This window comes from Dermacentor andersoni, chromosome 1, assembly GCF_023375885.2.
Source record: "Dermacentor andersoni chromosome 1, qqDerAnde1_hic_scaffold, whole genome shotgun sequence".
In the NCBI taxonomy this organism is placed as follows: Eukaryota; Metazoa; Arthropoda; class Arachnida; order Ixodida; family Ixodidae; genus Dermacentor; species Dermacentor andersoni.
Genome location: NC_092814.1, coordinates 24307347 through 24332873, shown reverse-complemented (window position 1 = coordinate 24332873; position 25527 = coordinate 24307347). Strand labels below are relative to the sequence as shown.

Sequence of the window (25527 nt, the reverse complement as noted above, 5' to 3'; positions counted from 1 at the left end):
AAAATTTTTTTTCATATGCTTATTAGAGAGTGACAGCATCGGGCGATATGGTTTCAGGCTGTCTTGACATAAAACATAGTTCTGTATCACTCAGGGAATTGTGCAAAGGCACCCAGGGAAAATCTGGAAAACTCAAGGAATTTGGAAATGTCAACTTGGTAGACACCCTGTATGTGAAGTGGACGAAAACTATAATAGAATAAGTGATTGATCTAATTTAGTGCTGCTGTTTAATGCTCCTTTTAAGAAAGCAGTTTTGATCACAGGGTTTAAACTAGTGCACTGTGCCTGAGCTCTAGTGCGTTCTCTTCACATATGTTGCCAATATTAATGAAGTGTTGAGCCATGCCTACCTAAAATAAAGTATCATGGTAACGCTTGCAGAGTCCCTGGATGAACTGGCGCGCATGGTGGTGCCACTGTTCTCGGTTGTGCCCAACAAAGGTGTGGAACGACCAACTTGGCCACAACACCCTTATGGTCCTGAACAGTTGGGCTTGATGGCACATGTGGTGCCTGTCAAGGACAACCGGTTCCTGTACATGACATTTCCCACTCCAGATCTGAGGCAGTACTACAAAGCTGGAGTAAGAGCTTGCTTATAATTCCTGCTGTGATGCTGTCCTGTAGATGCAATTGAAAACCAAGTGCCTTTTAGTGCACAGTTGCCTGTGGCTAAAGTGGCCATATCATATATTTTGATGCTGTGATGTTACCGTTATAGCATAGAACATATCCATGACTGTATACACCAAGGTGTCACTTGAAAACTAAGGTGGTCAGTAATCTTCAGTTGCATAAGGGTAACATATTTTAATTTAAACTGGCCAGGGCCGAAAACAGTTTTTAAGAGAAAATACTTGTAAGACCCATAATTATGGGTTCATTTTGAAAAGGGAGGCCATTCTTCAAGTCTGTAATGCGGTAAAGAAATTGGGTTTGTACTGCAAAAACTTTGGGAGTGGTATCTGTTTGTGTGCAGGAAGACAATACTACTTCTATTGGATGTATTTGACTCAATAGGTTCCCAGAATTGAACATATTGTGTGCAGAAGGCTTACCACAAAGAGGAAAGCGGACAACAACAGAGTGTTGTCCACCTGCATATGTTGAGGGGTATAGGTTTCAATGATACTGTTTGAACTGTAATGAAAGAAAAGAAAAATGCATGAGGCCACCACTCTGTTTTATATTTTGCACGTGTTACTACAGGAACTAAAGCAACTTTTTTTACTGGCTGTATTGGCTGCCAGAAAGGCAGTGCACTGAATATTCATTTCAAAAGTGCGAAACTATTAAATTATTCGTGTAAATAAGTAAACCCCTGTTAACTTAAAACACTAAAAACTGGGAAAAATTTTGAAAAAGGCAGAGTTTTGAGAATTGGTGAAATCCTGAAAATAGAAGCCTGCTGGGCTGCGCATAGACCACATGGAGCCATTCCAAAGTGCCGGCAGTAATATTCTCACTCACTTTCGCGTGCATTGGCACCAGACACATCGTCTACAGGCAATGGTATCACTGGCACTGTGCCACAACAGCTTACTTGGCACAGAGTCAAGACGATTGATCCTAATGCACAGTTAGAAGCCAGTCATTTGATCATAACTGGTTTCAGACATCCAAACAGCTGACGCTGCTACTTTCTGCATCCTAGTGAATTCCGAACAATTTCACTTTGAGAACCAAAACTGGGGATGAGTGCAATTATCATGCCTTTAGCAGACACGCACAAGTGACACTGCATTTATGGCTCACTAGTCACATAAGCATGAAGCGAGCGTCCTTACCAAACCATGATCTCACAGTAGGCACAGCACTGGGCTGATTGCACCTGCTCAAAAGTGCTGATTACCTTGCTCAAGGTCATCATTAATATGCAGTGACCACATTGATGCATCACTGACAATGTACATTCTTAAACGACAAGGGAAAAAAAGAGGACTTTCACTCCCAGATCACTGTTGCTGTGTGAGGCCACAAGAAAGTGGCAGTGAGCAGTCAAGCAAGTGTGTGTGAGCAGTGATAGAAAAAAGGGGGAAAGATAAGCGGGGAGTGCAGCCAACGTCAGCGTCTTGCTCGGCTAGCAAGCTGCCACCGGGTGAAAAGTGAGTGCAAGCGATGCTTCTGGCACTGCGCTGTTGCTCTTCTCATGGTGTTTTTGGAGTCAAGATTTATCCAGTCTGACGCAAGAGCTTCTCAAAATAAGAGGTGAAAAACACATGGGTTGACACCATAGATGGAAAAAAATTTCAGCTTAACCAATATTTAAAGATATCAGAGTTAGAGTTAACGAGGGTTTACTGTATTAAAATACATACTGAATTTGTTTTAATAGTAGTCAACTAAGTTATCACGTAAGAAGTCTATTAGAAAACCAGTGAGATAGCACCTAGAGCAGGCCATTCACCACATGTTCACAAATTCACATTGTCTCTTTCAAAGTAGTTTTCTTCGGAAGTGACACATCATTGTAGACATGTCTGCAATGCATGGTAGAACTGTTGAAAGCAAGCAGTCTTGTACGAGTGTGCTCAAGTGATGCACATCTCATTACGTGTTGTGGATACTGCCGTAATGGTGGCCTTTCATCTTTGATTTCAATTTTGGGAGAAGAACGAACACAGCCTGATGAACAAGAGTAGAAAGGCTGTGCAACTACTGAAGTGGCCATTTGTGTCAAAAACTCTCAGACTGACGCTGCATAATCATGCAGCGTGTACGAGTACGCACCATCTGGGCAAACATTTTTACCACTTTTGCAGAGTCTTCCAAAGTTCCAAGCTAACAACTGTCGAGCCCATACAAATGTCTAGCATGTGATTCATTATATAAAGAAACAGACAGTGAAGCCATAGAGAGCATAGGGGCAGTTAATTGTTTAATTGAAATGTAGAAATACTAAGCCAAAGGGACAAGCAAAATGATAACTTGCCGTAGGTAGGAGCTGAGCCCATATTATGTGTGCAGTGCTATACCAATTAAGCTACTGCGGTGGCCATCCACTTTCTTGAGTATTTGTGTATGTGTACGAGATTGGTCTTGGATGTGTTAGCCAACACTGCTCACGGCAAAAGTGGTGGATGTGGAACATCCTTTTTGACCAATTAAGCTACTGCGGTGGCCATCCACTTTCTTGAGTATTTGTGTATGTGTACGAGATTGGTCCTGGATGTGTTAGCCAACACTGCTCACGGCTAAAGTGGTGGATGTGGAACATCCTTGTTGACTACAGGCGTCATACAATACGTAAGCCTAAGGAGCAGACAACTGGCCAATAAACCCTCATATGCTACCTCATGGCATCATGAGGTATTGAGGTAATCAGTAAAATCTCGAGAGAAGGTTAAGGTAATCAGTAAAAAATTCGTCAGTGATGAATTGACTGCCTTGATCGCTGATTATGACACGTGGAGGATTATAGTGGAGACTTAAGAAGCAAAGCATGAACTGCAATACTTCCAGGGTTTTTGCTGAAGTTTCTGTGCATGGTGCATTGGGTAGTTGATGCAGGTAGTTGATCCAGCAGTTGACATGGTTTGATTGGGAAAACGGGTTGAACATATCGGCATCAAGAATCTCAAAGTGAGATACTGAGGCGGCACTGGATGAAGTCCTGGCAGCATAATTGGGGGGGTGTTTGCAGTGAAATCTCTATACAGTGCAGTCCACTTATAACGATATCGAGAAAGACGAAAAATATGATCATTATAACCGATGATCGCTATATCTGGACTGCAGTTACCAAAAAAAAAAATTTAAACGCGTTTGCGCTTTTTACTTTTGCAGCTCTGAACTCGAATTCGCTGCTTGCTCTAAAGAATAGATGATGTATACAGTAGGCCGTGAAAAACAAACTTTATTTCTAGCGCCAATGACCGTGTCAAGGATTAGGCGCGCCGAAATAGTCCGAAATCTGCACTTGCTTTTGCGGCAGCTTCAGCTTCACAATCGCGGTGTGCATGGATTCCAGCTGCTGCGCGAACACTGGCGGCAATCCTTTAGCATGCATAAAATCAATTAAGGAGTCGATCGACGACAGTGCACTTTGCGTGGACATCGTGGTCGGGGTCAAGGAGCCACTGTCGATCTCGTTGTCACTGTCGCTGATGCCGTCGCCACCGTCGCACAACTTTGCGTCTGTCGAGACAGCACATCTTCGGCGATCGCCTCGTCGGTGACCTCATCGCAGAACGAGGCAGCACTGTCTGCAGTTAAAAACTCCTCCTTCGACACACCACCTGTGTCACCAGTAGGAAGGAGCTCCCAGAGCTCGGTTATGTCAGCGAATTCCACCGGGTCGGTCTCAGCGGGTTGGGGAAGTTCGTCCTTACGCACAAAGCCCGCCTTCTTGAAGCAATTGGTGATGAACCACTGGTAAAGCGCCTCTTCAACATCGGCGTACAAAGGGTCTCTAACCCCTTTTCCGCTGATCGGAATGGCCGCTGATAGCTCCCGCCTTCACAATCGCGGTGCTCCCGGTTTTCAAGATGGTTGATATCGTTAACTGAACGAGCTCATACTTCTTCACGAGGGCGCTCACCTTGAAGCCGCATCGAGAGTCCTGCAAAATATCAATCTTCGTGTCAAGCGACACAGCTTTGCGCTTTGTCGGCGCCATCTTCGAACTGGGTTGAACCGTTTGTTGCACGCTGCTTCGGTGGCGTCAGCCTGCTATCGCGAGAGAGACGCGGGACGGGCGCCACCGCGCCGCTTTGCTTGTCGCTTCTTTTTTTCTTTCTCTCTCTATCGGAGCGACTGTGGCCGATGCGCATGAAGCAGCTAGCGCCATCTTGTGGCGCGCTGCGCCAACGTTGGCTGCGCCTACTCGTGCGCGGGCGGGGCGAGACGCGCTGCGCGGTAATGGCGGCAGATACGAACTTACGGAGGTAAACATCGCCTCGTCTCGACATCGTTCGTTTCAGGGAACTAAGCAACGCAAACGTTACGATTATTTGGCACGGAAAACGCCGTCCTGACTGCAAAATTTTGATCGTTATATCCGATATGCGGTGAATAAGCTATCGTTATAAATGGTTTTTTTCCCCATAGACCTAATGCATAAAATGACACTCTCATGTCGACCCATCGTTATAACCGATATATCGTTATATGTGGTATCGTTATAAGTGGACTGCACTGTATAACGAACTTGAGGGGACTGCAATAAATCGTTTGTTATTCTGAAAGATCGTTATAATGAAAGCCCCAAAATTAACCACTCCGCCCATCAACCCATCAGTTCATAAGTTGCCACCATATGAGCTATCCACGAAAACGTCGCTTTGGCTCTCGGCATGCGCTCTTGCTATTTTCCATACGTTCCGCCGCCATGCACCACCGAAGCACCGTATACATAATAAGAGTGCCGCATGAAAAACAGACTCTGACACTGAGGAAACTACCGACAGTAAGGTAGTTCCATGTTGCCTCCAAAGCGCAATCTTTCTTGCTTTTACACTGAAGCTGTCGAGGGCCAGTTCCACTAGGATCATGTCTCTGTGCAGACACAAAACTCCCCATACGTGGGCCGATCCCGAAGGTAATGCAGTGCTGGGCCGACCCATGGCGGAGGAGAAGCAGGCGTTAAGCACTCTCCATATGTGGGCCAATCCCAAAAATAGTGCAATGCCGGGCCGACCTGTGGCGGAGGTGCAGTTCGCCATTAAGGGTCCCACATACACAGCTTCGCTGGTCATCCTTCTTCACATAGTAGAAGGGCACTGAGTTTGTGTTTGTTTTTCATGCCGTGGACACCGCAACTGTCTTGCTCGAGGTGGACAGATGAACTATGCCAAAGTGCAAACGTGCGTAAACGACACCGTCTGGAAAGTGCAAAGTGCGACCGTGTGGCATCCCCGCAAGTACAGAGGTTACGTTTCATCGTGTGCGTAGCTAGTATAGCTGCAGAAAGAAGTACGAAAGAAAGAGGCATGCACAGGAAAAAGGAAGAAAGAACGAATAGGCGCGCCTCCGTTGCTAGGTGACATATTCTGGGCGGAGCATGCGCTCGCAAAACCTGATGCATTGTTGCCTTTGCTTGGCCGCGTTCTTCCAACATGGGTTTCCAAACCCATGTGCCGTGACATCCACTCTCTGTGCCTTGTTGTCTGCTAGCCTACTGCTTCAGCTGCCGTGAAGAATACACGGAAATCTAAGAATCCCCAGATTTTGGAATATTAGTTTGTAGTACAGAGGCATTGTTAACATTGCAGGGAGGCTGTATAACGATCATTATTCTGAAAAGTTAAGTTCGCAGTACTGAAATATTTTTACATTGAAACTATAAGAAGTCAACAGGGAATTTCTGAAAAGATTGTTAATATTAAAAGTTCGTTAATGTGGTGTTCGTAGCAGTGAGGTTTCACTGTATGCAGGGTGTCTACCAACCGGGAAAACCGGGAATTCTCAGGGAATTTGAACAGTCTGGAAAAACTCAGGGACTTTGTGCTTCTGTCAGGGAAAATTAGCTGTAACTTTATTGAAAGGGAACGAAAGTCGTGTTAATGCTGGCTCCAGTAACAGAGGAATCACAACGAATCGTCATTGACGCCGTGTCATCGGCACGATGTATTGCCAGAGTAGTTAACGACCGATTTTCTAGACGCCCAATTTTTCGGACATGCTTGATAATTTGCACGGTTTTGCGGCACCACCACGTACTCCATATAGTCAATGTATATTGCCCTGACTGCAGGTCTGAAATGGCATTAATCAAAGCCGCCACCGCCGCTATTTTGATTATCTCGCCGCCTCGAACCGGCACTCTCGCAGGCAGATCCGCTGGCAGCCGTAACCACCACCGCTGCAACGTTAGGCCTAGCTGCTTCTATGTTCGCTATTAAGCTTCTTGCCCTGCGGTGCCGTGTTTTTCATTGAAAGAATTCGCCGCTATCACCAATGGCACCGACTCCGCCTTTGTAATCCTCGCGATTGGCTTTGAAGCTCGCAGAGCACAGCGCGTTGCGTAATGCCAGTCTCCGAAAGCTAGCTTCGCCTCAGTACAATAGTGTTAGGCGGTGAAGCATAACAAGCGTGGGAAGGGGGCAATTGTCACGGGACACAGTATGTATTTCTTAATTACACATGCGTGCACCCCGTCTCCTGTCACAGTACAAGCCCTGATATGCCTAATAAGGGTACTGGCAGGCCTTCAGAGCTTTTTCAGACGTGCCTGTGGTAATTTTAGCCCTTAAAAGAAAGACATGCATTAATTTTTTTCAGACTGCCCGTTTTTTTCAATTTTTTCTTTTGCGGCCCTCGGAAGTCCGAAAAATCAAATGTTGACTGTACAACTGACCAAGAGGATGCTTCAGATGATCCATGTGGTGAAAGCGTGGTAGAAGGAGGATGAGAACAGAAAGGACCGACGCACTGAGGAATTAACGGGAAAGGAAGGGTGCCGCCGCCTTTTTGAAGGAGCTTGAGCTAAAAAAACTAAGTGTTGGCTGACGCTGAGACACAGGTGTCCCTCATCCAAACCAAAATAAATTGTTTAAGCAGTGAAACCCAACACTGAGATGTTGTGTACGGGCTGAGAGTATGTCAGGACAGTTGAGGTTGACTTCCCAGCTGCTGAGAGAGAACCTTAGTTGTGACAAAGTTCAGGACCTCATACAGATGAGCTTGCTATCAGTTGATAGAAATAGCTGATATTAAAAATATTTACTTATGTATGCATCTCCTTTTCATTCGTATTTGAAAATGCGCGACTCAATTTGGAATGGGCTTTACCATTTCTTTCGCTGTGCATTTTACTAACACCTTCCTTCTGTTTTCTTTTTAAATAAAATAGATATTACTCCTTACTATTCAAACTGGATTAAGTAATTTTTTGTTTCAGCATGCTTACTAGAGAGTGACAGCATCGGGCAACGTGGTGTCAGCCTGTCTTGACATAAAACAAAGTTCTGGCTCATTCACGGAATTTCGCAAAAGTGCTCAGGGAAAACCTGGAAAACTCAGGGAATTTGGAAATGTCAACTTGGTAGACACCCTGGTATGATGTTGGCGATGCTAGCAACCTGCTCCATACTTTTCGATATTGTTTCGCATCTTAGGCCAGTAAACCTTAGAATACTTAACTTAGAATACTTAACATAGAACACGGGGGAAAGTAAGGTCCATGAAACGAGAAGTAGACAGGTGTCTTGGCCATCACAATTTTTCTTGTAATGGAGATTGTCATGTACCTCAGAACAGCCTTGAATAGTATGTCTATTAGTGGAAGCAATTAAAGAATATAAACTGCGGTTGTTGTCCTGTGTTTTCTGGAAATTTAGGAGATTGGGAAACGGAGGGTCAATGGTGGCAATATACTCGTCAAAATTGTCAGCATTACGCTCATTCATTGATAGAAGAAGGCGTGATAGAGAATCAGCATGCTAGTTACCACTCTTGTAGTGTACCACAAAGTCAAACTCTTGAAATACAATGCCCACTGCACTAAGCAACCTAAGTGGCCTTGAAGACCCAACCAGAGAATACGAATCGAATAGTTGTTATTCTATTTGTATTGAATTATAGAATTTGCTATTCAACATCATTGAATTTTGTTCTGTTAGACTATAAGAAGTAGCAACACATTTAGGAGCCTTCAGTGAGAGGAGCAATGCTGAAAGCGAATTTGTTGTCTTTCCTTACAGAAATCAGTTTATTATTTAACCAGTGTGACAATATTGTTACCGGGAGTATTCACTCAACAGTTGTGGGTGTTCAGGCTAACGTGCCCAGACCCGGCTAGCTAAGGTCTAAGGAGACACGTAGCTCATCCCCGCTCCGCAGTGCACGCAAAGGGGCGCCGCGGCGGGTTCGCTGACTCACTGGCAAGGCGTAGAGACAACTCTAGCCGTGGTACCAACGAATGGGGGTTTATTCCCTATTATGTACAAAATGCACATAAAATACAGGAATACGGCACTAGGGTGGCAGTCGCAGATTACGGGTGAAAGCTCCCGGGAAGTCTGCTCCACCGCACTGGCTCTTCCGAGCAGGTTTGCCACACAGGAAGGGGCCGCCTTGCTCAGAGGGGCATGGGACCAAGTGGGTCCGCACGTCCAACAGCCAAGAGCACTGAAAGTCAATCTGTCGGGTGGAAGCGCCCGCTTACCTCTGATGCTGAAGGAGAGACAAGCCGAAGAGAGGGCGAGAGGGGCCTGCTCCTCAGGCACTGTTCCTATGCGTGGTGCATGACATAACGTGAGCCATGCGCATGCAGCAGGCACTGCATCACGCCGGTGTACGCTATACAAAATAAGGCTGGAACTTCGAGTCCCCAGCGATCACGCTGGCGAATGGCCCAAGTCACACGTGAACAGAAAATAGAGGTCCAAAAGGCCCCCCCCCCCCCCCCCAGTAAACGGCTAGCACTTGGCTAATCAAGACTGAACAGGGCACACAGGTTTTAGCAGGTGTTTCAGTCCGACTGGAGAGACTCTGACCCAGCCCCACTACAACGTCTTTGTCTTCGCCACTGTTCATGACATTGTCCCCGGCCGGTGAAGCACCGTCCCGGTGCTGGTTGTGGTCAAAATGGGTTATCTCAGTTGTAACGCTTGAGGTGGGAAACATGTACTATGTCACTTCGTGGTGTGGCCCTCGATGAAGTGCATGCCATGGGAGTTATAGGTGACAGGAGTCACCTGGCGCAGCACGCGGTAGGGCCCGATGTACCGCGACATCAACTTTTCACAGAGGCTGACACGACGAGATGGGAGCCAGAGAAGGACGAGAGAGCCCAGTGGAAAAGCAGTATCCCAGTGTCGAGGATCGTAAATGGACTTTTGTGTGGTTTGCGATGCCAAGAGCTGAGCGCGGGCTACTGTGCGCACGCGTGATGGCATCTTGCGCATAGGAAGTCGTGGACATGGACGCCAGATCAGAAGGAAGCAAGGTGTCAAAGAGCAATAAGGGATGGCGGCCAAAGAGAAGATAGAAGGGTGAGTAGCAGGCAGTGTCATGACGCGATGAGTTGTATGCAAATGTGAGGAACGGAAGGGCAACGTCCCAATCGTGGTGATCATCAAAAACATACATGGAAAGCATGTTGGTCAGTGCACAGTTGAGACGGCCGGTTCTCTTATTTCATTGCTGTCATTATTTCTTACTTGCAAGCTCCACTGTTGACCAGACATCGAGTTGCAAAATGCACTACATGCATGTGCCAAATAATGTAAGTAAGCCTTATTCTTTGGCCAAACACTCACACAAGCTTTATATTTTACTTTATTGGATAAATGATAAAGTATTTGATAGTCAATTCAATATTTAAAGGTCACCTTTATCAAACATTTGTATACAATTCAATTCAGAATCTTCACTATTCAAACATCCATAGTCTTCAGTGATGCCTTTTCGAATGTGGCCCATTTTGGCTTCTTCCATCATGTGGAAGAAGACAAACTTGCATAACTTGAAGACCTCTATATAGGTTGTCCATGCTTCGCTTGGACTTCAGCCTTCAGCAGTAATGTCTGTTCAGTGCATTTATTCTCAGTGGTTGGGTCTCCAAAGCACTCCTTAGTTTTGTAGACAGTGTTCCCAAGCTGCTAATGCATCTTCATGGCTCTCAAGCTAAACCAGTGCAGAGGTGGAAGAAGACAAACTTGCATAACTCGAGACCTCATATGTTGTGAGTGTCTCGCTTGGACTTCAGCCTTCGGCAGTAATGTCTGTTTAGTGCATTTATTCTCAGTGGCTGGGTCTCCAAAGCACTCCTTAGTTTTGTAGACAGTGTTCCCAAGCTGCTGATGCGTCTTCATGGCTATCAGACTAAACCAGTGCAGAAAGAACACAATGTTTGCAAACTGGAAAGCAGCATACCAGTGATTATATGGGCTCACCCGCTGGTAATAGTTCAGCCACTTATCAATGTCTTTGCTAACTTTTCCTCGGAAGGATTGTGGGCCATGGTGGTATTGCCAGGGTGCACTTGACAATGAGGGCTGCGATGAGGGATTCGTCCAGGTTCATCTCTTGGGGTAACTCTGCAAGGCCGGTGAGTCGGTTGCTGCAGTGAAGCTCAAACTGTTGTGCTTCCATTGTTTGTCAGTGGACAGTATTTCATTCGGATCACCCGGGAGTTACCTACTTATCCCATACCTCCATCACAACTGTGATGGTGGATCACGTTTATTAATGAATGGGAGTGAAGAGTTCAAAGAAGCCAATGCCTTATTACATGCCATAGAGCACAGCTCCCCACCAATCCAGTTCGCTGGCCCATTTTTTATTATGGGGCACCTCAGTGGAAAAGCACCATTCAGTCCACTTGACCATATTCTGGTAAAGTCTAGTTTATAACTGAAAACCAGCAAGGGCTAGAACCAACTCTCCTGGGAATAATTCGGATTGCACTTTAGTGGGAAACACAGCTTTTGCTTTCCGAAAGGCAGTCACTTTAGTGTTATTCATTCGAATCATATTGGAAAAGTGTATACTCAATTCATTACGGGGTGTGTTTAGATAAGGACAGACTATTTTTAGTTTTCAGTGAAATCTTTATTATGAGGTTGGAAAATGTCTGTAGAAAGGAATCAACCATTGTGTTGCGAAACTTCTCACAGATATCTTGAAAAAAATTCTTATTGCACTAACGGTGTAATGAGCATTTTAATGACTTGCCGATGTTAAAATTCGAAGGCCTATCGCTATGTAAAATTAATGTATTGTACTCTGCCAATTTTTTTTGTAAATCTACAACACTAATATTATTGGCCCACGGGAAGTTAAATTTATGTCACTCACAGGATGTTTTTGAAAAATTGCAAAACTGGTTTTTGAGCAACTTCCCCTGACTTTCCTCGAAATCAGGGTTTTTTAGGCTATCCTAGCTCAGACGATAAAACTGAAAAATATTTGACAGATCTTCAAAAGGTGTCTCTCAAACTAATAAAGGAAGTATTGAACTACACCACATATATATATTGTTATAAAATCCCAAAAATGCCCAATTTGCAAAAATAGCAAACATTTGACCTTTTTAGAGATATTTAAAAAAAATTAATCTTTGCCAAATTTTATGGAAATTTTATACAACGCCCACCCAGGACTGGTAAATTTAGTACTGCAAAAAACATGTGCTGTTGAGAAAATTAAGCCTATCTTAAGAACCATGTATGGTCATCCCAATAATGTGTAGTTCTAGTAATAAAATGAAAATTGCACTCATTCAATTCTGAACTCATTCTTTTTGTTGTAGTAAAGAAGAGTGATGCAGATTGTGTCTTTTGCCTGTTTTTAGCCATGGAATGAGTTAAGCTTGAGTTTTCAGGGCTCCTGCATCTGTATTCCTACTATGGTATGTTGAGGTAGCAAGCCCGCAAGAGTGCATACAGGAAGTTTTTTAAGCCTAGTTGGAGGAACCTATTTCTGGCATCGATCTCCAATTATGTCTGCTATCTGAAATGCTCCCCGTGTATGTGAACGATGCACCAGTTAGTGGGAAAGCATGATGACGCAACTGCAGTGTATGAGCCAGCTGGGTATGTTCAGATGAGGACAGTCCCAGAACAGGTCCCGAATATTAGAATGTTTGTCGTTTTTACGCTCCGCTCAGCAGCTGATCGAAATGAAAGCACGAATGCGCGTGCACCCTCCGCTTAGCCACAAGTGGGATAGCAGAGCAATAAACACGGTCCACTTACAAGCTGCCTGAACGGAGCGTCGCTGCCATCTTTCGCTAACGAAGGTGGTCGATGCGCGCGCCCTCTCTCGTGCATGCATCGAGGCACCTCCCTCTTTTCAAGATGGCTGCATCCAGTGACATGTTCTCAACCATGCTGTGCACTTCAACCACACCTTTATGTTCATCTGTGCAGCACAAGCCACAAAAGCGATTTCGCATAGATGAAAATTTATCTTTGCTACAAGAAGTTGCAAGTGTTGGCCGACTTGAATATCCCGCAGCGTGGTAGGATGGGGTGCGTGCTGTGCAGCACATTGTCTAGCGTTGGTGTCAGAAAGGATTGGATTGGATGCGGAAAGCAAGCTCGCTGGCTATCACGCGGCGTTCCCCAAGATGGCGCTTTATTTTCCACTGGATAAAATGGACCGGTAGCGCATTGTAAGTGCACATATATATGTATACTTCGTGGACAAATAGTTTATATATATTCGTTTTACTTTGTAAAAGTGATCAATGGGTGTTTTTATTTTGTTTCATTACCTTGAATTTGGCCAGAGGGCGCTGAAACTACGAAAGATCTGCTCCACTACGCTAAATGTATAACTAAGACGTGAAAATCGCCCGTCGCTCCACTGTGGCTTAGCGGGGCAACTCGGAGAGGAGAGGAGTGTGAAGATGCTCAACTAAAGCACTCTTATTTTTCATTTTAACTTAAACTTTTATATTAGGCATAAAAATCCTTCCACACAGTGAAACTGTGACTACTTTTCCAGCACTTTTTTTTTTCACACACAAGAAATCTTAACTGAGACAAGGTGCTAAAATTTTATTGAGTTGCAAAGCGTTGCAAACTTTAAAAGCATGTGGTATAGAGAACACAGTTTTCTACAGGTTAACCCTTTTATTTCACATCTATACGACCTCTCACAAGGAATTAAGGCAAATGGAATTTAATTAATCTTCTACGACAGTACGCAAAAAAGTAAGAGGTTATTTGGACATATTTTTTTTAGAGGCCTTTGAACTAAAGAGTTAAACTTAAAAAAAAATATTTTTGTGTGCTTTAATGTTCGTTAAGTGCTACACAATTTACAACATAGTGTGTTCACCAATTTGTTTTTGTGAACTGGTTGGAAAATTAGAACAAGAGGGCTTGAAAAATAAGTTTTGCACCTACTGTAACATCCCAAGAGATAGCTAAGAGAAAACAGAGTGAAATATAATGTGGGGCTAACATTCATGGTGGTGAGTAACTTTCAGATGGGCAACTTTCAGTTTCTTTAAGCCAGGAGCTTAGTTCCGGGGTGGGTTATCTTTCGGGGGTGCGGCATCTGTCCAGATTTTATGGTATTCATTTTTTTTAAGTAAAGGGAATTTCCTACTTCTGTAAAATTACTTGAGGACCATCTTTTGAGGAACTTCCTGCAAATAATGTGCTGCTATACTTTATTAATAGTAACAGTATTTGATGTAGACTAGAAATTTTGATCCGCTTCACTATTCAACGGCCTAGGTAATTATCATGGCCAATGACGCACTTATTTTGATTTTGTTTGTAAAGCAACGAACTGCACGGTGGCTGGACTTGATTGCAATAATACACCGCAAGCCCAGGCATTATTGTAATACAGGGTTATTTAGAAGCTGCCACGAGGCTAAAAGCGGTTGACTAATTTATCATTTGTAACGTTGGTTGAAAGGTAGGGTGTGAGGAACTCATATGAAAGTGCAGGAACCACAGCTTCAGGTTTAGGATTTCTGAAAGAGTGTGTGTGTTATCCACAAGTAGTAATAATTAGTCTGGAAAGTTTAAAATGTTTTGCGACTCGATAACCAAGATGTTTGCACCTTGTCTCAGTGAAGATTTCCTGTGAAAAAAAAAAAAAAAAAATGTGTTGGAAAAGTAGTCGCAGTTACGCTATGTGGAAGGATTTTTATGCCTAATATAAAAGTTCAAGTTAAAATGCAAAATATTGTAGACCCGTTCTGCGACTGTCATCTGAACTTACCCAGCTGGCTCACACACTGCAGTGGCGTCATCGCGCTTTCCCTCTAGGCTGGTGCATAATCCATGTACTACACAAAGAGCATTTCAGATAGATGTAATTAGAGATCAATGCCAGAGATAGGTTCCCCTGACTAGTCTTAAAAAAACTTGCTATATGCACTCTCGCGTGCCTTGCTACCTCAACATACCGTAGTAGAAGTACGGATGCAGGAAGCCTGGGAACTTAAGCTCAACTCATTTCATGGCAAAAAAACAGGCAAAAAAGACTTAATTTAAGTCACTCCTTTTTACTACAACAAAAAGAATGAATTCAGAATTCAATACGAGTGTGATTTTTTATTTTATTATTAGAATGAGACACACCGTCGGGATGTCCATACATGGGTCTTAATATAGGCTCAATTTTCTCACTTAAAATAAAATAATGCAACATGTCATTGCAGTACTAAATTTATTATTCCTGGGTGGGTGTTCTATAAAATTTTTATAGAACTTCTTGATGATCATGTTTTAAACGTCTCTAAGAATGTCAAATGTTTCCTATTTTTGCAATTTTAGCATTTTTGGGATTTTATAATGAAATATATACGTGGTGTAGTTTCATACTTCCTTTCTTTAGTTTGAGAGACACCTTTTGAATATCTGTCACAAATATTTTTCAGCTTCATCACCTCAGCCAAATGGCGCCCCCCCTCCCCCCCGCCAAAAAAAGAAAGAATGATTTCGGGGTCAGTCAGAGGCAGTTGCTCAAAAACCAAAGTTTGGCAATTTTTAAAAACATCCTATGAGTGACATAAATTCAACTTCCCATGGGCCAATAGTATTAGTGGTGTAGATTTACCAAAAATGGTAGGCGATCCTGATCTTTGACTTAGGTGTCTCTTAGTGGCACTCGCACCTCGGCGTTGGTGTTATTTAGGTTAACTTTAGGCGAATGCAATGCACGAACCGAACTCGGAGGCAGCTGTTTTCCATTAATTAGGCAGTTAAATACCATGCCACCTTCTTGTGTGTGACGTCGTTAGTGGCGTCATTACTTCCACTTTCTACTTCCGGGTTTCCAGGAATTTTGCCAAAGTTGTGCTCATGTGTCTACGATTCTGTGCTTTGATGTGCAGTAATCAGTCATTTCTAATTCTAATTAATCCAGACACTTCACTAACTCAACTTGTAACTAAACTTATGCTCTCATATCATACCCATAATGAAACCCATTGATTTTGTACTGCACGATTCTTTTTCTTTCTTTTTTTTTCTGCTTTATTTTGAATTTCGTCCCCGGTTGTCTCAGTGATTTCTAATTATTCCAGGCACTTCACTAACTCAACTTGTAACTAAACTTATGCTCTGATATCATATCTATAATGAAACTTCTGAATTTCCTACTGTACTATATTTTTGTTGCTATTTTTGTGATTTTTTAAAATTTCGTCTCCGGTCATCTCGGGGATTCCTAATTATAATTATTCGACACTTCAGTAACTCAGCTTGTAACTAAACTTATGCTCTCATATCATATGTATAATGAAACTCATGAATTTTGTACTGTACTATTTCTTTTCTCTTCTTTTTTTCAATTTATTTTCAATTTCTTCTCAGATCATCTCAGGAGGTGAACCGGAAGTGCTGCGCAAGAAACAAGAGCCACACGATGCTCTTGCCACTAAAAATTTTGGCAGAGTACAATGCGTTAATTTTAGAGTGATAGGTATTCGAATTTGCTCTTTTCCACTTTTACTGAAATGAACATTTTTTTTTCATGAAATTTTTGCTACGTTTCGCAATACAAAGGTTGATTCTGTGAAGTTCTTTGCTTTATATCTGCAGACATTTCTTACCTCATAAAAAATTTTGCTGAAAACTAAAAATAATCTGGATGCCCCTTAGTCTGACCTTATCTGAATACACCCTACAGGCACTGCGTCAACAATGTGGTCTTGAGTTTGGTGATTTGACAGATACGTTCGGTGCTCATGTGCCTTTCTTATCTGCTCCCAACAAGTGATCCTATGCTTCCACGCTGTGCCTGACGCTGCCAATGGTTCATGCCATGTTGGCGACCAAATTTTCATTTTCCTTACTGTATGGCCACGCTCCAATTGCAAAGCCAGCACACCATAAAAGTTTTATTTTGGCTGGGGGCCGCTAAAAATCTGCTTGTATGCTGCCTGTGGCCCATCTGTTGTGCAGTTCTTCTCTAGCTGATGATGGCGCAGCTCTCATTACAAAACAAAACTCATTCAAATGTAAAGCTATGTGCTAAGCTAGCTGCAATGGAACCACATCACGTTTTTGGCCTGTTGGAATCGTGCATCGCATGATGTGCTGGCAGTGTGGTATGTCTGGGTGTGGGCCACTATCCCATTTATGTTGGTTGTGAAGTTAAAAAATGCGGAGTATCAAATGCAATGGATCACACGGTGGATGACATGGCCTAGCCGTAAAGAGCTGTCTGAGAGTGACAAAGACGAACATAAATTCAAAATAAATTTCCAATCTGTGGAGTTAAACTCTATAGGTTTCATCCTTTTCCAATTGACAAAATTGGCGCCATGATAAATTTAAAAAAGAAAAAGAAATGCGCGAATTTTAGTTGTGGGTGCACATAGTTTTGTATTTTGAACCTATTAAAACTGGGTATGGATTAGATTTCGGGGTGTGTTAGAATTTGTTTAATACTGCCAAATAAAGCAGTGGTGTGTTTAAGCATTTCTTCTGCATCTTCTTGTAATTCGATGCACTGGATAATTTGGTCAATCTTATTGGTGCATCAATATTGAATTAACTGAATTTGATTGTACTATATTTTTAAAGTCCCACAGGGGCGTCTGCATCAGCAGGCGTTTGGTGGGTTGCAACACCACGTACCCGAGCACATGAGGGTTGAATCCAGCAGTGTCCAACTGTGCACGGCATAGCCTTGTTCAGGGAAAAGGGGATCCTGGAGGTTGAGCTGATGCTGGGTGTCTGGACCTTTAAGGCCCCTTGGCGGTGGCAACACACACCTTTAGCTCGGCTTCACGTAGACGGCACATCCGGACACACCCATCTGGGGGACATCGGTAGTTGCCTTTTCCTCTCCTCCTCTCCAGTCTGTCTTTCTCTCACACTTTTAATCTTTCCTGTCTTCTCCTCTCTTCTGCATTACTTCTGATTTTCTAGGCAGCGAGGGTTAACCCTGTGTGAGTAGCCTACCTTGATTATGTCATATTCGGTTATAGTGGTAACGTACAGCTGGCATTTGCAGGACCTGTTTCACAGGTCCTGCAGCGTCTCTTTGTAGGGCTCCACGGTGGGTGGCTGGTGTTACTGCCGAAAAATATTCACTTATGGCTGGTTCCTTCCCACCACTACCTGATCGCTCCCTTAAGAGTGGGCGCATCGATGAAGTCTTCGAGTTTTTTGGTCGTCAGACAGAATCTTTCCCCCAGTTTCATGTCATTCACTCTGAAAAACCAGACAAACCAGTGCGAACAATCTTACCATTCCTCATTTATAAGTTTCTTACCGAAGTTTTTGGTGCAGGTTATAAAGCATCCAGGATGGCAAGCAGTGATCGCCTCTTGGAGCTTTCCAGCCAGAAACAGTACGAAAACTGCCCAATCTAGTGTCATTTAGGGATGCCCAAGTAACAGTAACCCTGCACCGTACTATGAATACCACCCATTGTGTTGTCTCAGATGATGATCTGTTGGAGCTGAGTAAAGCTCAACTCCTGGAGGGCATCAGTGAGCAGAATATCATTAACATTAAACCAATGAAAGTGAGGCGTGACAACAAGGAAATCCAGACTGAGCACCTGATACTTACTTTCTGCTCCAGTGTTCTGGCCAGAGTCCATCGAGGCCGGGTACATCAAGCTTCGTGTTAGACCATATGTGCCAAATCCCTTTTGATGCTTCAAATGCCAGTGTTTTGCCCATATTTCACAGAGCTGTCGAGACCGTCAAACTTGTGAGAATTGCAGTGCTTGTGAGCACATCTCTGAATCTTGTGAAAACTCTTTCCACTTTGTAAACTGTGATGGGGAGCATGCTGCATACTTGCGATCGTGCCCATCCTGTAATGAAGAAAAGCAAATTGTAACAATTAAAGTAAAGGAAAACGCAAGTTTCAAGGAGGCATCCAGGCGGGTATCCTACCTGCCCAAGAACACTTTTGACGATGTGATGCGTCAGGGGGCAGCGACATAACGGCTTACGGCGGCTGTCTGGCCCACACACAGTGAACAGGCGGTGACGCGATCTGCCCCCCCGGCAGCTGAAGGGGCCATCGACCTCCGGGCCGGTGGCCTCAAAGGTCTCGTCTAATGTGTCGAGGCCTTCTCTTTGAACACAGCACTCGCAAGAACACGTGTCCAACGCTCTGCAAGAGGCGATGGACATGACTAGCCACACGGCACCGCCAGCGCCTAAGAGTGGCCAGTCTCGCGATCGCTCAAACAAAGACAAACCTCGCGTCATGGTTCCTGGAAAGGACCCATGAGGTAATCTTCGTCTCTTAAACACACAGCACTAAACACATTTATCATACTGGAGACACAAATACTATTATTGAATGTTAGAGGGCTCCTTCATAACTTTGACAATATTAGAGAACTGCTACACAAACATAATCCAATGTTGCTGTGTGTTGAAGAGACACATCTGAAACCTACAAACACTAACTTTATTTGCAATCTTTGCAAATGCTTTGCTTTGCAAAGCATTTGCAAGTATTAGTTGCCAACAAATCTGTAGCTTGTCAACACGTCGCCCTTCAAGACGCCCCTTGAGGAAGTGGCAGTTTGGGCAGTCCTTTTTAATTAACTGGTCACTGTGGGTTCTATGTACATACCCCCTGACTATCATCTCAGAAAAGGCGATTTCTATAACCTCATTGATCAGCTTCCAGACCCTTACATACTCGTGGTTGATTTTAATGCCCACAACACGATGTGGGGAGACTCGTAATGCGACGCGTGAGGTTGATACATTTAAAATTTACTTCTGACCTCTACACTCTAAAAAATGTTTACACCCTTTGGGGTGTATATCTGGCACACAACAATAATCGTCATCTGCCTTGTTTGCGTTTCCTTTCTTGAAAACGCCGCGCCCCCTACTTTCCTGTCTGCAATGCTATCAATGCTATCAATGCGCAGCATCATGCTGATAATGTGCATGCCGTTCGTTACTGGGAAGTACCGGGCTCGCAGCGTTAAAGAAAGGAAATGCGGAAAGACAGACAACGTTTATTGTTGTGTGGCAAGATACGACTCAAAGGGTGCAAACTTTTCTTAGTGTAGTGCCTGCCTGTTTAATAAGAATGAGCCGACCTATTACAGCATCCAACACAACTCGTATTCATTGATAGATCTAGCAATTGGCACTGCTTCTCTTCTGCCTGGAATGGAATGTAGTCAATAAACTTTTTGGAAGTGACCACTTTGCTGTAACCTTAAACCTGATAACTCTGCATCAGAACCGTTCCCATATTCCTTGATGAAAATTAGCATCGGCTGACTGGGAGCATTTTAAAGGGGGGGACGCAGGTTTCGCATCGCGAAAAATAGCAAAAGAATAGAATTTTTGGAAATCACATTTTCAAGTTCTATTACTCTTTTTCTATCAGATTCCTCTAAATGAGAATGCGACTTCTCGCATCAGGTAGCCGTCAAAGGACTGGCGTCGCTTCGGTGATTTTGTCCAAACTGTGACAACAAAAATGAGTTTTCTTTTTTATATGATGTAGAAAGATGAAAAGGGGGGAGTAAAGTTGCCGCCAAATCAGTTGCTATGCCGGGGAGAGCACTTTCCTACATCGTGTAAAGCGCTCCATGCACCCCTACCAGCGACATTAACGCGTCAATAAGAGAGTCGCGAAGCAGCGGATGTCACTTCTTAGTTGCTGTCGAAGTAATATTATTGCCCTCCTTAATGGTAAAATCGATGGCAGACAAGATTATGCATGATTTAACAATCGCTCTCCAACTTTCTATGAAATTTATTGCGGGTTTCGGTCGTTTTTTTTAAGTCAATTAAGCAAATTCATTCTAGGATCAAGACATGCGCGACACGGCGCGCTAGGCTCATCGCGTGATCACTCCAATGAAGAAGAGTGCGCCTAATAGGTTTCTCGGTATGCACTACACCAAGTGCTGTGAGAGTAAAATAAAATTGTCCCAGCCTAATGAAGAGCGCGAGAAATGACTGTATTTTTACCCTCATCACTTATAAAAAAGTGCTAAGTGATTTAAGTGGTGAGAAGCTCGTTTCTATTTATGCACATTGCCTAAGCAGGCTGTTCGCAAGCTGTTCGCAAGCTGTAGAGAAAACCACCCGGAAAATGCGCCAGTGAGTGAGGCGCACTTCCCCACGAAGCCACCTCGATCGCCTCTGTTTGGTGACATGTACTCGCACCAAAGCCAGAGCGGCGCGCTCCAGCTCTGTAGCAGACGACGCGAAGCGCCTCCCCTAGGTGCATGTGCACCTGCGCCGCTTCGCTTTGATGCACCGCCGCGCCGGACGCACTGGCGCCCCGTGGAACGCGGCCACAGTGAGCTGTGTTCACCCGAAGAGTGGACGAGCCTGTACATCGAGCGTCGACTCTTCGAGCCCGCGTCTAGGCATATCGCGCGTCGGCACCTTGAAGTGCGCGACTAAGCACATCAAGTGTCGACTCCTCGCGCTCGCGTCTAGGTACTTCGAGTTTCGGCACCTCGGACTGCGCGACTAAGTACATCCGAGTGTTGACTCCTCGAGCCCGCGGCTACTAATTTCGTGCGTCGGCACCTCGAACTTCGCGACTAAGCACATCAAAAGTGTCGACTCCTCGAGCCCGCGACTAGGCATTTCGCGCATCGGCACCTCGGACTGCGCGGCTAGGTACTTTGCGCGTTGGCACCTCGTACTCTGTGAATCAAAGGGCAGAGACCCAAAAAGTCATCTGTAAGCAAAGACAGCAAAAACTACAATCCTGGTACATTTTGAGAGATGTGAACTGCTCCAAAAACTTTGAGAGACGTTTTCTCAAAAGTGTGTTTTGGGCACTCTGCGTTGTCTGTGGAAAGGGTAGCATGGGAATGCCTGGACCAATTTTGATCCTGTTTGTTTTTATGTATTCCCTGAAGTGTGCTTGAGGGTATGACAGTCTTCAATATCTTACTGCGAGCTTAGTTTTTATTCTGCATGCTAATTTGTGAATGACAAGTTCTGGTACAATTAGAAAATGTGAACATGATCTTCTGTGTAAAAAAAGATAAAGCAGTGAAAAATTTTTTGGAACTGTTGTACCCTGTAGTTCTCTTTCGAGCAAAGATTACAACTACAGGCAGCTCCCTGGCATGTTTTGTTACAGTGCCAGGTTTTCCACAAGCGGAACACATAAAACATTTTGTAACTTGAAAACTAGTCAAGGTATCTTAATGAAACTGCATATTTCTTTATTTCAGACACTTTTGAATGTGGCTGCCAAGTTTCGTTGCTCTAGGTCAAAGAACAAAAAAGTTAGCTCTGATCCCCACCTCCCCCCTTAAAAAGACAGCTTATCTACCACGAGATTTTATAAACGATTTTTGTATAGGTAATGCTGTTGCAAATTTTACTGCTTTTATTATTGTTGCAGGCGAAAAGTTTATCCCGCAAACAAATGGAGGTTCACTTACAAGACGTGTTCCCTGGTGGAACGAAGACTGTAGAGAAGCTTGAAAGAGGCAGAATAAGGCATGGGGCATATTGCGCAGATCGCCAAATGCATAAAATATAATTCATTATAAAGAAATTAAATCACAGGGAAGGCGGACATGTCATCGGGCAATGAGAGAAAGCTGGGTGAGGTTCCTTTCGGGCATTAATTCATACGCACAGGAGGGGAAATTGTGGAATGGCTTAAGAAAGCTAAAAGGGCAGCAAATCCATCCATTGCCTCTGGTGAACTACCAAGGGAATAACTTGCAAGACCAGGCAGGCTCTATTGAGGAGCACTTCGAGCATGTGTCAAGCTCAATAAATTATTCTCAATCCTCCCTTCAATACAAATAGAAGAATGTAAGCCAGTCGTACGTAAATGCAGACAGAACGAACCATGTAACTGGCCTTTCAGTATTGCCGAGTTGAGAGCTGCCTTGATCGCATGCAAGAGCTCTGCACCGGGACCCGAGAGAGTCATGCATGACAGGATCGAAAACTTACACAATGATACGCAAGTTACACTACTTGCACTTTTCAACACTATTTGGGCTGCCGGATACCTTCCATCTGCATGTAAAGAAGTGATTGTGGTCCCTGTTTTGAAGCAGGGTAAAGACCCTTCCTTGATGGCAAGTTACCACCTGATAGCTCTCACGAATTGCCTTTGTAAGCTATTTGGAAAAATTAATTGGTGACTCATACGTTACCTTGAAATGAACAAAATGCTTGATCCCCATCAGTGTGGTTTCAGAGAAGGGCAGTCTACAAACGATCATCTTGTGTGCACTGAAGGAAATATCCGTGACACATTTGTACACTAACAGTTTTTCTCATCCATATTCCTCAATATGGAGAAGGCGTACGACACAAAATGTCGTTATGGAATCTTGAGAGACTTGTCGGGAGTGGGCATCTGTGGCAATATGCTAAACCTAATAGAAACCTGTTTGTCCACTCGTACCTTCCGCGTCAAAATCGGCACAATATTGTCACATTCATTTATACAGGACACTGGTGTACCCCAGGGAGGTGTGCTCAGCTGCACACTGTTTATTGTCAAGATGACCACACCCTGGGGTTCATTACCACCTGTCATTTTTTATTCCGTCTATGTGGACGACATTCAAAAAGGCTTCAAATCCTGTAACTTCATAGTGTGCCAGAAACAGGTACAGCAGGACTTGAACAAGATGTCCAAGTGGGCAGACAAAAATGGATTTAAAATCAATCCCCACAAAAGTTCTTGTGTTCTTTTCACAAGAAAGAGAGGCCTGGTTCGAGATACTTGTATAGAACTGTAAGGACAACAAGTACCTGTCAACAAAGAGCACAAATTTCTAGATACCGTAATATACATGACTCATGGCTTACTTTCGTTCCACACATAAAATAAGCAAAATGTCTAAAAACCATGTACTTACTGAAAATTCTATACCACACAACATGGGGTAGTGACAGGAACTGTCTGATCAATCTTTATAAGAGCCTAATTCAATCACGATTGGACTATGGTGCCGTCATGTATAACTCTGCCGCCCCGAGCGCACTAAAGATGCCAGATCCTGTCCACCATCTAGGTGTCTGCTTAGTCACTTAGCCAGAGAACACACATCAGCCTCGCATATTTTCTCAAAATACACTCTAATCATGAGCCATGAGCCAGTGTTCCAATACCGTTAATGATATGATGTGTGCTACACGTTTCTGTAATAGTTCCTCTGTAAGACAGCCTTTCTCGTTACTTGTGAGGTAGCTTATCAATGAAATGCATGTCCCACTCCTTGAACATCGCTTAATGTATCCAACCAAGCTGTTACCTCCTTGGGAGTGGCAGGTGGTAGAATGTGACATATCCTTTCTAGAACTTACAAAGCATGGTCCAGAGCTCGAAATCCGAATGCATTTCCTAGAACTCCAGTGCAAGCACTCCTGCACAGAGTTCTACACAAACGCTTCGAAGTCACATGCTGGAGTGTCCTGTGCAGCCGTCGGTCCATCCTTCTTGGAATCCGATGTACTGCATCCGGATACAAGTATCTTTACGGCTGAGGCCTATGTGCTATTGTCGGCTGTGAAACATATAAGGAAATCAAAACTTAAAAAAACAATGAAAATTGGAGAATCCCTAAGCATCGTAAGGGCCTTGATGTCACTCCGTAAACACAAAAATCTCGTACTTATTGAGCTTTATTCCATCCTCTGTAAAGCGTATATATCTAACCAGCATGTCATCATATGCTGGGTGCCTGGCCATAGGGGCATTGAGGGTAATGTTCTGGCAGACCAGATGGCTACATCAATTGCATCATAAGCTATTACCACATTTACTTGAATCTAACGCGCACTTTTTTTTCAAATAAAACGGGTCCAAAAATTCCTTGCGCGCTAGAATCGAATACGACCCTAAATCAACATTACCATATCGTCGTTGACATTTCAATATGGCGGCCTCGTACATGCTTCGAGCCTAGCTGCTGTAGTTTTCTCCATGTGCTGTAGTACGTGTGCTTAGGCAATGCTTGTTCCTTTGGCTTAGGTTAGTGCACCTCCCGTCTTCCTGTTTTCTGTGTTTGCTCTATCAGCATGGAAGTGCCGACTGCAAAGACATGCCGAGTTATCACGATGCCGCATTTAAAAGGAAAGCGATCACATGTGCGGAGACTGATGGAAATCTGGCCTCATCACGAGTGTTCTGAATTTTCGAAACTTGCGTGTGGGACTGGCGCAAACAGGAAAGGCGTTCTACACTGGCGGCTGCGCGGCCGTTATCTTGAAAGCGATCTGCGGCGGAGACAAGAGTCTTTGCATCTAGGCTCACCGTGCTGTGTTCTCGTCGCTTAGTTCGCGTCGAAGTGAGAGGCCACACAAAGGCCAATTCCCTTGCTCCTGCTACCGCACTTCTTCACTCCAGCGTTTAGAGAGTTTCCGCGGTCATTGACCGAGACGTGTTCATGCTTGTGTGTGCGTGGCACTATGTGTGTTAATTTAGTTAGCAAGCGAATGTTTGAAAGTTTATACGGCCGATAAAACTACTACCCTTACTTTTCGTATAGCTGTTTACTAATTTGCTATCGTAATCGATGCTTCGACTTTCAAACAAAGCTGCAACTTTTTTATTTATCGCAACTTTAGTGCATTAGGAGTAAATCTTTGTTTTTTCCAAATGAGAGAAAGCTGTATTTCTGTATGAATGAATGAGGTGCACAGTACTGCAAAGGACTTTC

At 43.9% G+C, this 25527-nt stretch overlaps 1 protein-coding gene across 2 annotated transcripts in view; it reads left to right on the top strand.

Annotated features, from left to right (window-relative positions):
- Ide (Insulin degrading metalloproteinase) overlaps nucleotides 1-25527 on the top strand; it is a 267382-nt gene that overhangs the window by 49563 nt on the left and 192292 nt on the right. For both annotated transcript variants that reach the window (XM_050192991.3, XM_055061253.2), the window contains exon 8: nucleotides 385-587. In XM_050192991.3, the coding sequence (XP_050048948.1) occupies nucleotides 385-587 (203 nt within the window). The remainder of the gene's footprint in view (nucleotides 1-384; nucleotides 588-25527) is intronic.